At 38.5% G+C, this 13,891-nt stretch overlaps 1 protein-coding gene across 1 annotated transcript in view; it reads right to left on the reverse strand.

Annotated features, from left to right (window-relative positions):
- HEATR5B (HEAT repeat containing 5B) overlaps window positions 1-12,957 on the reverse strand; it is a gene marked incomplete at its 5' end in the record, with an annotated part of 54,458 nt that extends 41,501 nt beyond the window's left edge. The window contains 14 exons of the mRNA XM_084261973.1: window positions 38-201; window positions 819-928; window positions 1,637-1,736; window positions 2,008-2,160; window positions 3,321-3,432; window positions 3,883-4,133; window positions 5,304-5,459; window positions 7,012-7,261; window positions 8,211-8,368; window positions 8,744-8,915; window positions 9,311-9,460; window positions 10,451-10,559; window positions 12,095-12,306; window positions 12,832-12,957. Of these exons, the coding sequence (XP_084118099.1) occupies window positions 38-201; window positions 819-928; window positions 1,637-1,736; window positions 2,008-2,160; window positions 3,321-3,432; window positions 3,883-4,133; window positions 5,304-5,459; window positions 7,012-7,261; window positions 8,211-8,368; window positions 8,744-8,915; window positions 9,311-9,460; window positions 10,451-10,559; window positions 12,095-12,306; window positions 12,832-12,957 (2,223 nt within the window). The remainder of the gene's footprint in view (window positions 1-37; window positions 202-818; window positions 929-1,636; window positions 1,737-2,007; window positions 2,161-3,320; window positions 3,433-3,882; window positions 4,134-5,303; window positions 5,460-7,011; window positions 7,262-8,210; window positions 8,369-8,743; window positions 8,916-9,310; window positions 9,461-10,450; window positions 10,560-12,094; window positions 12,307-12,831) is intronic.
- Between the last annotated feature and the right edge of the window lie 934 nt (window positions 12,958-13,891).

Genomic DNA, 13,891 nt, shown 5'->3' on the forward strand with positions numbered 1-13,891 from the left:
GAAAGATATTTTATTATTATTATGGATTTTTTATTACCTGATCTTCAATTGACTTATGATCCGTTTCCTGCAGCCAAGAGCCAAGAAGAACACTATCATCATAATGACAGAGGGACCTCAGGAGTGATGTGGTTGTATTAGCAGAATTGTCTGTCAAAGTAAATTCTGCCACCAACTCTCGAAGCAGCGCGTTAAATGACCCTAAAAGGACAGACATTACCAATAATCCAAAACACTTCAGCTAGACACCACAAGTTACAAATCGAAGCACATGCCATTACCTCAGTTTTACAGGTAACAAACAGAGAAGTGAACCGGACAAGACTATGGAGTTGAAAGCAAAGGTTCAGACAGAACCAAGGGCTCCCCATTCCTAAAGCAATGTTCTAAGCAAGAGACCAGGACATCTCTTCCAGGATGACAATATAGATTTTGCATGTGATCATGTAAATTTAATGAACGAACAAATAAACCCCAACCAAAACCTAATCTGTCAGCACATGTGACAGAGCCTGCTAATTTAATAATATGTATCATAAATTTGTCTAATAGAATAAGTTTAAAAGAAACCAAAACTAAATCTTCATTCTCACATCTGCCCTTTGATTACTCTAAGTGCTACTCTAATATTTTGCAACATTCATACTCTGTAAGTTACACAGTCAAGATTACATACAGAAATTGAGGAGCATAGCACAAGACTCTTGGAGATTCCATTTTTTGAATCTTCTATCTGCTTCAAAGGTAAGCACCAAAAATACATGAAAAGGAGTAAAGTAGGATTTTACTTTAATAAAAATTGTTTAAAATTTCTGTACCTTCATATGTCTTCGGAGGTAATAAAGCCAATATATCATAAAGTCTTAAACGGACCATAGCTGCACTAGCTTTGAGATGAGCTCCATGGGCTTTAATTACTGATGGAATACTACAGAATCAAAAGTGAGAGACAGCCAGAAACATTGCAGTTACCAAAGAGAGTATTTTCAGATTTCTTTTCACAAGTTTTATCTCTAGCCCAGACAAGAAACCACTGTTTAGAGAACTACTGTAAGCAACATTACTCAATTTTTGGAGGTAATTGTACAGAGCAAACTTTAAAAAAAAAAAAACAAAACCAAACAACCAACCACACACTGGTGTAAATCAGAGCCATGCACCTCCCACCTTTAAGGGGTGTCGAGGTGTGGAGGGGGGAAGGGGGGGAGGGAAATCAAATGACAAAACCCAACCTAAAACTCTGCTTTTCCGTTATTCTCTAGAACATTTCAAGTCTTTTGGTTAGTACACTTTGTAAGAGGAGAGTTTAATTAACTAACATGTAGTATAAAAGTGTCTTGGCTTTCTCATTTCTTGCACAAGGATAAGCAAACTAGGAATTCAAAAGTCCACTGAAGTGGAAATCCAAAACACAGTTAAAGGCTCCCATGGAATGCCCTGCAGCACTAGCTATGCAGTAATACACTTTGACAAAGCTACTGAAATAACACAATGCTTATAAACTTTTTTTTCCTAACGTGGACAAGCAGTGGTAGTGCACTACTAGGTCAAAATGTTAATTAGAACAAATTAGTCGTAGTATTTCAGGTCCAGGAAAAGACATAAAGTGACTAAAGAGCAAAAACTGCCTACTTACTGTGACATCATTGTCATGGCACATTCTATGGGTGTCATTAATTTCCTGATCACATCCTCAGTAAGCAGCTCAGGACAGTGAGCAACAAAACTTCTCATAGCTAAAAACAAAATAGTTTAAATTGTAATTTTATTGAGACAAATGCAAAGCACGAGCAATACACAGAGCCTAGGAGAGTATCAAAAAAAGCAGCAATTCAATCTGTTTATTCAAAGACTGTGTGACCTGTTCATAAAACTGTATGTCAAAGCCAGGTCACAGTGATGAAAACCTGACACATCTTACTCATTTTCATAAAGCAGGAAAGTTACAAGAGTTCTCTCCCTAATGTTTGGGACCATGCACTTGTAATCTCAAATTGAAGTCCTTACCACACAGAGCTCCAGCTCGGCCTTCCAGCGTTACTTGCCAGGTAAAAGAATCTCCTCTCGCCTTCTCTGCTTCCAGCTCCTTCAGAGAACGTGGGAACACGTTTCGCCACAGCAGTAACATCTTGGGCAGATGATACCGAACAACAGAAGGGCCTATGCAAAAAATAAAGTGACAATGTAACAAAAACTAGTCTTTAACTAAGTGCAAAAAATCTTCAACAAAGGCTTTTGCTGGTTTCTCTTATTTGAATAAAACCAAAGGAAATTATCTCACTTCTAGGTTGAAAGTGTGGCAGATAAATAGTATAGACAAGTCTGTTGATACCAGTACTAAAACCACAAAATAGGCTATTTTATACATTGTCATGTAATATGTAACCACTGCAAACTGTCTTTTTACAGTTTTTTTTCTGACTTCATTTTTTTATATATTACTACTTTGAAGGCAAGCTCTTTAGCCCACCCTAACTTGTTCATACAATGAGTAGAAAAATGAGTTACTGATTACCTAACTAGTTTAATGGTCAAGTATTGAAAAGTTCCAGAAAAATCCAGTGCAAATGTATTAAAAATATTTTAAAGCAGGACAACCAAAATAGTCCTACACTATTACAAAAACATGACAATAAGCTGGAAAAAAAACCCAACTAGAGAAGCATGATGAAATGCAAAATGGTATTTGCCGAGAGATCAAAACACTGCAGAATGCATCAGAACTTCATCATACATTCCAGTATAAATGCCCCCGGAAAAATCCACTAGTGCTGCAAAATTCAAGAGTATACTGAAAACATCTGAAAACATACTTCTGCTATTTCTGTGATGGCAGATATGAACAATCTTATATGAGGCTGGCTTTTTTAAAAGACAACTGAATAGCTTTTAAACCGGTAACATTTAAAATCAATACCACTGTCTATCCAGAGGCACACATGCATTCCAACTTGTTGGAATTCTTCTTACATTTTATTTACAGTCCATTTCTTCTGCACCACAGTATTAAGGAAGTAAGACTCTGGGCAGCTCTTCCCTTTTCACAGAATGACCACAGGCTGCGTTTCCAAAAAACGGAACTGATTTTTATTGTTTGGGGGTTTTTTAGGTAGGACACCTACTAACCTTCAGCTTACATAAATATTAATATTCTCTGCAGCATAAACAAAGCTGCTAAAACAAATGCTTCAACACTGTTTCCCTTGATTGAAATACTCTTCTGCTAGATACTGGACTGACTGTACAAAGAGACCATTTGTCACAGCAGACAATCAGAATGTCTAACAAGCATTAAAGAAAAAGCAACTGTTTTTACAAACCTAAAGTCATAAGTGCTCCAAGTAAAAGCCATCCAGCTTGAGTCCGCTGCAAGGAGAGTCTGCTGTTCTGTGCAGCAGTTCGTAACAGATCTTCAGCAATACTGACCACCATCTGCACCAGTGACAATAAGCAATGGATTTTAAAAATATAAATTAAGCCACTGCGAGCTACTGTTACACACTCACCCTTACAAACTACATTCAAAGATGTTCTCAAATAATCTAAATAACTTAAAGTGACCTTCTATAAGGAATGAATGCAGATTACATTTAATGCAGACAATTAGTGTCATGCCTATGACAATACAGACAGCGATATTCTCTTCAGCAATTATTCGCTAATATCCCAAACAAGAATGCAAATATGGGAAAGTGAGCAGGGGCAGGAAAAGCTGGTAAGTATTGCAACAGAAATGCTATAAATACACACTGTTGCCATTGCTCTCTTGGTAACAAGTTAAAGCATTGAAATTTAACTAACCTCACGCATTTCCCAAAACTGTTACTTCTAGATAAAAAGGTATCTTTGGGTACACTCACAGATAAACACACATTATCTCACCTTTCCTTTGGCATGAGGAATACCTAAGGGACACTGATGCACACCACCCAACAAAGCAGCCATTGCAAAACTGTAGCCACTAACAGCTTCAGGGGAGGTCTTCAGATTGTTGAGCCTTTCTGCACATCTGTCTAAAAATGGAGTCAACTGAAAAGGCAACGCCACAGCTACACAACGCAAGCACCAGGCGGCAGCAAGTCGAGCAGCCATGCTGGGATGAAGAAGAACTGAAGTTACTGTCTCCAACAGACCTACAGAAAAGAGAGTTTATAGTCTTAAAGTTGTGATGGGCTTTTTAATATCAGTAGACATGTAACTGAATCAGTATTAGACAGGCAATACTAAAATTAAGAAAGTCAGAATTAAAGTACTTGAGTTTTATAACTTGGCCTTTTTCTTTAAGGAAGGACAATAGTGTTATCAGCATTATGCTGCTCCACATCAGGTGTTACCAGCAAAGCTGGAGCTATCAAAGCCACAGCACTGACTTCTACGACTTGAGCAACTGAAAAGAGGCAGTAAGCCTCTGGCAATGGATAATTCCTACAGACTTTTACACAGAGCAACAGTAAGACTGATTTTTAGTTTTGCTTCACGTTGTGGATAAGTGCGAGCACATTCTGAACCCCCATGCCCAGCTAATCCTGCTTTCTGTGAGCTCTTCAGTCCAACCTGTCTTCCCCACCAACACCTTCCTTAGTGCAGACCTCTAATCTTAAACTCCTATTTCAAAGCCCCCACTGCTGCTTGATGTCTCTAGCTCATGAACAACCTTTGCCTGCTTCATAGCAGCTAGCTGAAACAATACTGACAGTGTCTCCTCTGCTGTTATGGGGTACAACAGCCAGAAGGAATAAGCAAGGACAATCCTCTCCATCCCATAGTTGGAGCAAAATCAGTATGAGAAGGATATCTTATGCATCAAGACAACAATCTGCATAATGAGATGTCTAAAGGAACTTGCACTTTCACTGGAAAAAACAGTCATCCACAAGCTAAAAAAGTGAAAACTGAAACATACATAAATTGAGAAGTTAAAATAACCAAGAAGATCCCACACAAACCCTACTCTATTCAAGCCAAATAACAAACTTTTTAATATGGGACTATTCACAAGTTCATCTTCTGCCCTTAACACCCCCACAAAAAAAAGACCTGATCTCTAAAGGCAATACAGTTTCAGAAGCAAATATTTCATACCTTATATAGCAAACCAATGCATTTCCTATAAAACCATTACTGGGAACGAATCAATACTAAAAATCACAACTTTACTTAATACTTAACTACCTGAGGTATTCCAGGAAGTGTCATTTTCATTTTATTTCTTACACACTGCTTTATTATTTAACTAGATTTAATAATATTTCATATTCATTGCTCAGATGTCTCATTTAAGCTATTTAAATTTATTCGCCTACCAATAGAGGGTTCTTGAATGAGAGGAGATGCAGTGGCATTCAGACTCTGAACCAGACTACCCAGTTCCTGTAGAGCACACACCATCACATGCTGGCTTGCAGCCACATCAGCAGCTCCTGATTTATTTTCACTGTTAGCATCGTTCACTACTGCTTCTGCAGAAAAGAAAATGAAGTATCTTGCTTTACTACCACTTAAATCACACAGATATACAGGATAGAAAGGGACAGTTTCGACTCCAACTCTATATTAAAACAACATAAGCTTGGCCATAGCGTGAACTCACAAAGCAAAAGGCATTTTGAAGATAAATAGTTTTATAGCTATCAGCCAAACACAATCATCCAAAGACAATGGAAAACAGGATACCCAGCAGTTACCGAGGATGGCAGCACACTAAAACGTAGGATTAGCACTAGAACGCAGCAAAACTAAGTATACAAATGCAGCATTTGGGTATTCTACCTATGTATTCACAGTAACTATATAAAAAAAGATCTTGATATATCTAGGCTTGACATGCAGACATATGGAATAAAACTGGAAAAAAGAATCAAACTTTTAGTAAATAATTAATCATAGCATTTAATCATTTGAAGGTTATCCAATTAAGTTCATAGATCCCACTAATTTCCTTCTCCTACCCAATATCCCAGAAGCACCAAGTGGCACTTGAAAGAAAAGGGACTTTAGGATCAGCTTAATGTTTACATGTCTGCTACAGTAAAAAGTTAGAAAAACTGCCCTCCTAATATGAAAGGAAGTATTCATTATTAAATAAAAATCCTCCCAATTTATCATCCAATTCATCAGAAACTTAAAAAAAAAAAAAAAAAAAAGAGAGAGAGAGAAAGAAACAGTTCTTTCTATCATCTTTCTATCATTCAAAACCATAGTGGAATTTCCTGCAACTTTTACAAGGTGGCAGAAGGAGGAATTTTGCAACTGTATCATCTCAGAATACTTACTGTAATCAGAACACTTTTAAGTTTCCAAACCTACCCTATTGAAACATACTATCCTATCAAAAAACAGTTATGTGAAGAACTTGCAAAAGTCTCCAAATTCCACTTCCATAAGCTGAATGTTACTTTAAACTCAAAGGAGATGGCAGAAGGAGAAGAAACAGACATTTGGTAAATGCACTGTTGTGCAATTCCAGTTTACTTTCTCAATCTCTAGCTCGCACTAACTAATTCCATAAGAAACAAATGACAACAGAATTTTGACAGTCCTCTTAATGATTACATATTCAGCAAGGTTCTGCAAAGGGGCCACATTTATGTTTCTCAATTCCAGTCGTCATATTAAATCTTTATTTGCCAACACTAAAATCCAGTAGGATGTCAGTATTAGTGGGGAATACACAAGGACCTACACGATCCTGACCTACCTGACCTTCAGGAGTGCTAGTGAAGAATTCTGTGCGTCTATGACTGCAACCTATCCCAAACCAAGACAGATTGCAAAGGCACACTTTTCCCCCAATTCCATTCTAAGCAAATGCAACACCAAAAGCCATCACAGAATAACAAGCCAGTTTTACACAATCACCTTTCAAGTAGAACCAACATTCTGGAGATCGTGTTTCAGACAGAAAGCAGCTGAATTATCTTTTACCCTAACAGAAGAAACCCAAGAAATGGCTGGCCCAGTATAATGCCAGTGACTTTCAACATGTGACAGATAAAGAAGAATGGTTCTCACCCACTGCCTTCATTTGTTTACCGATGGCTTGACATATGTCCTTGGCAGCTGCGATCTGTGCTTTCTCCCCAAGTAAGCTGCCCACAGTTGCTCTCAGGATGAAGGACACGCATCTTCGAGAGTAAACTGCCTCCACGTGGGTCTGAGTCGCCCGAGGATGGGAGACCAAATCAAGAACATGTGACAAAAATGTAGCAAAGTTGCGCTCCAACCACTGACCTCCTAAGGTGGTAACAAAGACAACGTAGGCCTGCAAATTCAGAAGTTATATAGACATCCAATTAAAACAGGGACAAAAGACTATATTCAGCGGCTAAAGGCTAAAGACTATAGCTGTACTCATACACAACACAGTAAAGTAGCAAGACCAGTTAGCAATAAATAACCCTAATGTGGCTAAGCAGGATGAATCAATCCTTTGTTATCAAAAGGAAACTGTTCCCAATGCCAAACGTAGCTCCTATACTGAGAAGCGGAAATCACTCCTTGGATGACAGCAAGAAAACCCAACCCATTGCTCTGAACCTGTCTCTCTCAAAAATTTTAAAGCATGACATCAGTAACAGCAGCAACGTGAACATGTTCTAATTCACAATAAAGACCAGGAATTTTAACATTCACCTGCAAAAGGGGGAGAAAAATAAATGTTTCATAAAATACACTATGATCAAAAAAATCTGAGTTATGGTGAGTTACTGGAGTGTATTGAAACTTATGTCAGAGTAAGAATGCCTGAATTTGAAGAGATGCTACTGCCACCTTCCTCTACCAGACAAGCAGAGCTTCCACATTCAGCAGATTTCTTCCAATCAGGACAGATATATAGAAAGAAGAAACACAGTTTAATAAATCTGGAAACTTTCCCTAGCAACTGAAAAAAGAGCCAGCATGCCCAAAAGGACAAAAGTGCATCCTCTTTAAAAAGAAACTTAAATAGGGAGCTAAAGTGAAGTTTTTAAACATTTTTGTGAGCTACTCCCACTAATCAAATAAGCTTTCCTGAGAATGTAATTTACTGTGTTATTACTTCGTATCAATAAGAAGATAAAATAGCTTAGGTGAGTAACACCACACATACATCTCACAAAACCGGAGAGTCAAACTAGACTTGCAAACAAAGAACATGTTATTTTTTCCTACTAAACAGTTACTTATAAATGATTATTTAAAAAAAATAAAAATTACAGCTTGTGACAAACCTGGGTTACGCCAACTCGCACTTCCCTATTGACAGATCCTCCCACTTTTAACATCTCTCCACCACTCTTTAGGAAACCAGATCCTCCTCGCAGAAATCCAGTGGCCATGAGTTCCAAGACCTCCTCAAGAGTTGCTCTTTTCACGTTCTGTCGCATCACTTTTGGAAAACGAAAAGTAATTATTTAATCCCAAAGTTCCAACCAATACAACCAATGATCTTGAAACCAGACTTTTCAACTCAAAACTCCCTTGCAAACATAAATCTAGCCAACATTTCAGGTAATGGCTTATCTTGATGCTTTAAAAAATAATCTTCTTTTCCCAGGCACTTTTTGATAGTTTGTGCTCTCTTTCTGTGTATGACCACAACATGTAATCTGTACTCTTCCTAGGTTAGAGTTTCTAAAACTAAACAATCCAACTAGGAGCTTCTCTCTACCAAGAACAATAATGCATCATGCCTTCCTGTCATGTAACACCATCCTGAAGGTGCACTTTGTCCACCTGAAAACAGAATCCAGAAGGACTGTACCTGTCGCTTGCTTTGGTATCAGTGCCGTAGCCATGACTGTCCCCAAAAGCTTTGACACTGCAACTCGCACACCATAGTTTGAGTTTTCCAGAGCTTTAAAGCACAGTGTTGCAACATTCTCTAATTCAGCTGTCCACATAAACACCGCTTCATTCTGTAATTCCAGCAGACACTGTAGGAAAAAAAAGACTTGCTAAGCACCAACGGAGACCATTCTTACCTTTTATCTAAGTATCAGTGTAATTGTCAGGTTTATTCAGCAAGTATTTTATTATGAATATATCAAACATTAATTTCACACGCTCTCTCCTGCTTACCCAATAACTTAGCTGAGTAAACAATCAGAAGACTCATGGAATAGGTTAACGGACACATTGTTTACAAAGTAAGAAATACAATATTACTGTACCTCTATTTACATGAAATAAGTCAACTGTCTGAGCCTTCAGTGTAAACTTAGCAAGGACTTCTTGCCCAAGCAATTATCAAGTTTCCCATCATAAACAACAGGTCACAGATCAACTGCAGGTACATCACGTTCACAGAACAAGAATTTCTAGAACTTACCTTAGCCACTGCACATCGTACAGCCATAGACCTGTCCGTCAACAGAGATCGGGCATTCTTATAAATATCACGGTGACAAGAGGCTGCTGCTCCTCCAAGTCCATTTAGGACTTTCTGTAAACTCATCAGAATTTCACTGCGGCCCTGAGACTGCACACAGAAAAAAGCATTTATGCAAAAAAAAAACCCCACCAGACACAGTACTTACATCAAGAACCAAGTAAATAAATCTGCTTTTTCCTGCTTCTGTGCAGGAATATTTCCTGAAACACTGACAATATAGTTCGCTGAAGTCATGTACAACTGATACCTAGCTGCTTTTAGATGGCAGTAGGCACTACATACAGCTTTACTAAAACTGCTTCAGTTGTTCATGTAAGTTAAGATGAGCACGGGCCATTCAATAAACTGTCCCTAAAGAAGATGCTCCTGTTCTGTGCTGTCCCACTGTTTATCTGCTGCAACCCCAGGAAAAAGTAAAAAACAGCTGATACAAGAGAAGGAAGCCCGGGTAGTCAACAGTTTTCCTACTATACCTGCACACAGGCAAAAGCTTACAGCTGGAGGGGAAGAAAAATAAATCAAAATCACACAAATGTAACACCACAACTGAAAAAACAGCTGCCAGGACAAGATCCACGCAGTCAATACCCCTTCCAATTTGTCATAGAGATCAACAACCCCTCACCCCCAAAAAAACAACCACACAGGACTCTTCGCATGAAGTCAGACCCGCTGGCAGCCCAGAACATATTCTCTCCAGATTATGATACACCGTTTCTTTTCAGGGTACAATGTGTCCTACCCACATGCAGAGTACCATCTTTGTTGCAAAACTTAAGTCTTCATTATACATTTGTAAACCTTTATTCAGGGTACAGGAGGTAGGTAGAAATGGTACGTTCAACCATTTTCATTGTTGGTGCTACTATGAGGCAAATACTACAATACACATATGACAGAACGAGAGAGTGTCTGCAGTAAAATATACATGAACATATTTAGCCTGACACTAACTATGCAAGCAATTTGCATTTTTCTAGGTAGAAAGCAAACACTGCATTTTAGCTTGACCTTTGGAGAAGCCGGTTTTAGCTAAACGTAACCAAGACCACATATATAAAATATTCTGAAACTCACCTCTGCGCTTTTCAGAGACTTTAAAAGATTATTCACTGTTTCTGGGAAAGAGCTACCCAGCATTCTGCCCATTTTTTCATAAAACGCTCCAACACATGCCACAGCAGCCCTAAGAAAACAGGCATTAATAGGCATACAGTTTTCCTGTAACATCTAAATGAAAACTAATACTTAAATAGAAATGTATGTTTTAATTGCCACTGATGAATAAAAAAATCTTTTTATTATCCATTAGTTATACTGGCTGTTTAACACCGTGGGTTTAAACCACTTTTAGTAGCTTCTAAGAACACCAATGTATTTGAATAGGTATTGCTACAGGACCTACACACGGTGTGAGAAGTAGCATGGAGAAGGTAAGCACCCACTGAAATCTCAGCACCTACAACATAAGCCCCCTACCCCATCTAGACATTTTTTTAGATACTGAAAATTTTCCAAGACCAAGAATTAAAAATTCATAAATTATTATGTAACTCAAGAAAATTTATAGGCACTGTTAAAAAAAATTTAAAATAAAATCACTGGATCCATCAACAGCAACATACACGTTTTTCCTGCCCTGCCATTTGAGATAAGGAATATTTTAAGCAACACCGCACTGCAGTTTTATACAAAAATTGCTCCAGGACAGCCATAGAAGCAGCTCCTGACAACATGTTCTTTTTCATCACAAAAAAAACCAAGGCTTTGGGATTTTTTAAAACCTGAAATTCTTGGGCAAATGACTTTATAACAAAGCCATTTGCTACAAAGTCATCATGGCCTACCCCTTAACAGGCTCATCCCTAGACAATTCTTCTACAGAAACATCTAAAACTGAAGTTTGAAATCATACATTAAAAAAACCCACAAACACAAACCATCTAGACTACCCCTTGAGTAGGCAGCACACAATTCAGAGCACATTCTAGTACAAAACCCTCCCCACTTACTGCTCACAGACTCAAAACAGCTTCATGTGAAAGGACAGTATCTGCCAAAATGGTGACTATTTTAGATCTTACTACTAAAGCCTGTTGCTATGATTTCTGAAGGGAAGCTCAAATTGGGGGTCACTGGACACCATGAACATGTGTGGGAGAGTCCTAAAGACCGCTTCATCGGAAGCTGTTTGTGGCATTAACCAAATCCCTACCAGTGAGACCACTTCTATATACAAGACCAACTTGTGCACACACACATCCAGCTACACAGACTGAGAAACTTGAACAGGGATTCACAGTAGGGGAATATAAATTCTCTTGGCATAGATAATGCTTATTTGACAATCTGCAGGTTCCACTTTAACTGGGGTACCTGACTACAACCAACAATAACCCCACCAATAGTATTTCTTTGTTGCATTACTTCACCAACAGTTATCCTCTCCATGACATAAAACACACCAAGAAACACAAGATACTCCCTTGCCTAGAGGAAAGCATCACACTTTGACAGCCATGTATGCATCACCTTTGAGTCCTGCCCTCCACAATCTCAAACCTGCTCTCTTCTCTGCTGTATCAAGCATAAGCAAACTCCAACTACGCACGCAAAATATAAGTAAACACAACATGCACATCTACAGGCAGATTCTCCCATAACATCCAGGACCACTTTGCTTAAAAATCATTCTCTTTGCCATAACAGTATTAAACATACAGTTTCGTGGGCAGGTAGGCTGCAGTATCATCTTTGCTCTTGATGATGTCATTACACTTGTCAAGCGTTTGAAAAACAGTAAATGTGTCCCCAATGCTGTAGAGAGCAGCAAGATTTTTTGCTAGTAGTTTCCGCGTAGGTGGCCCAGGGGAACTGCTGATGAGTCCTGTTAGCTGTTCTACAAGTTTCTTCTGTTTTTCTTTGACATCTGTCTGTTAATGGCCCAAAAATAAATAAGAAAAGCATTTTAATCCTCTGTCTTCCATCCAATACCCAGAAAAACCTACAAGAGTGAAGTAAACCTTATACCAATCCCACTTGCATGCAATTCAGCAAATTACTTGTCTCACAGAGATTTGAAATACATTCAGTGGACAGACGTTAAAAGCTCAGAATTAGCTAAGAACCTCCACTTCTTAAAAAAATGCTTACTAAAAGTACAGCAATACCTGCCTAAAGCATCTTTTAATCCTCTTTACCATCAAGAATCCCTACGCTGAGAAGGAAGGTTTTGCCTTCCAAATATTGACAACTATGAAGAAGTCAAACCAAGCTCTGTGTTATACAACAAGATGCCTACAGCCAGACACTTAAAAGTGAGAATCTAATGCAAAGGCTTTTCAGGCTGAATCTGAAATCATGCAGTTATCATTTGGCCATTACCCATCAACTTTCTCTAGCATGAAATTAATACAAATGTTTTCGAAAGAAGGGGTAAAAAAATAACATTAAATTACCTTATTAGCAGCCACCAGCACTTTATCCAAAAATCTTAACCACTCGAAGATAAAGACTGGTCTCTTTGCTTCTGTGATTTGAGCTAATGCTTCCTCGTTCAGCAGCAAACTATGAGCCAACTCCATAACTGGTTAAATTCTGGTTTTATTATAAATTTGTGTAGCAATTCTAAAATAAAAATGTAAATATTAGTGTATAGTATAACAATACAAAGCTTTGAAAATCAAATGAAAATATGAAAATGAAACCTATATATTACAGTACCATGGTTCCAGCCTGCTTAGGCTGGTCTTAATTAAGCAGCCCCACACAAAAACTACTGACATATTTAGAACTGAGTATATACATCAGTATTTCAGGGAACAGAGTTGTTAATTGTAAAAAGGACACCCATGGGCAACTTCAGGGTGCTTTTAGACAAGAAAAATGTACTGAAGTCCCTGTTTAAAGAAAAAAAAAAACCAACCAACAAAACCAAAACCACAAAACACAACTCAAACACACAAAAGAGGTCAAGGAGTCATCTCACTGTCATATGCATACCTCTTTTACATAAAGCAGAAGAATTGTCCCTAATCAAGACCCTTCAACACACTCCTGGAGGCTTGGGCATGACCCTGGACACACAACACCTTTAACAGCCAAGGTGAAAAGATCAGCCTATCGTAAGTAGGAATTTCTGCCCATTGCAAATGTGAGAGGCAAGAACAGTGACAGAGTTTGGCATCACTGACCTAATACTTCCCAGATCCCACCAGCCCTGCTTTAGGTGCTGGATAAATGTGCCCTCTGAAACCCCACAAGCCATATGTGCAACAGCCTGGAATGCAAGCAGCAGCCGGTCTCCACAACAGCCTAAATACTACGGATCAAGCACTGGAGGATCCTGCTCAGAGAACTGGAGATGGGGAGACCAACAAAGCACTACCAAAAGCACACTATCAGTGTAAGCAAACACTCAGCAGACAACCCAAGCTTAGCAAACAACATTTGATCAGAGTGTAGCTGTTTAATGCAGAACAGGCAGAAAAAACAAAGCTTAATTTATGAAATCAAGTC

This window comes from Gallinula chloropus (genome assembly GCF_964237585.1).
Source record: "Gallinula chloropus genome assembly, chromosome: 3".
NCBI lineage: Eukaryota > Metazoa > Chordata > Aves > Gruiformes > Rallidae > Gallinula > Gallinula chloropus.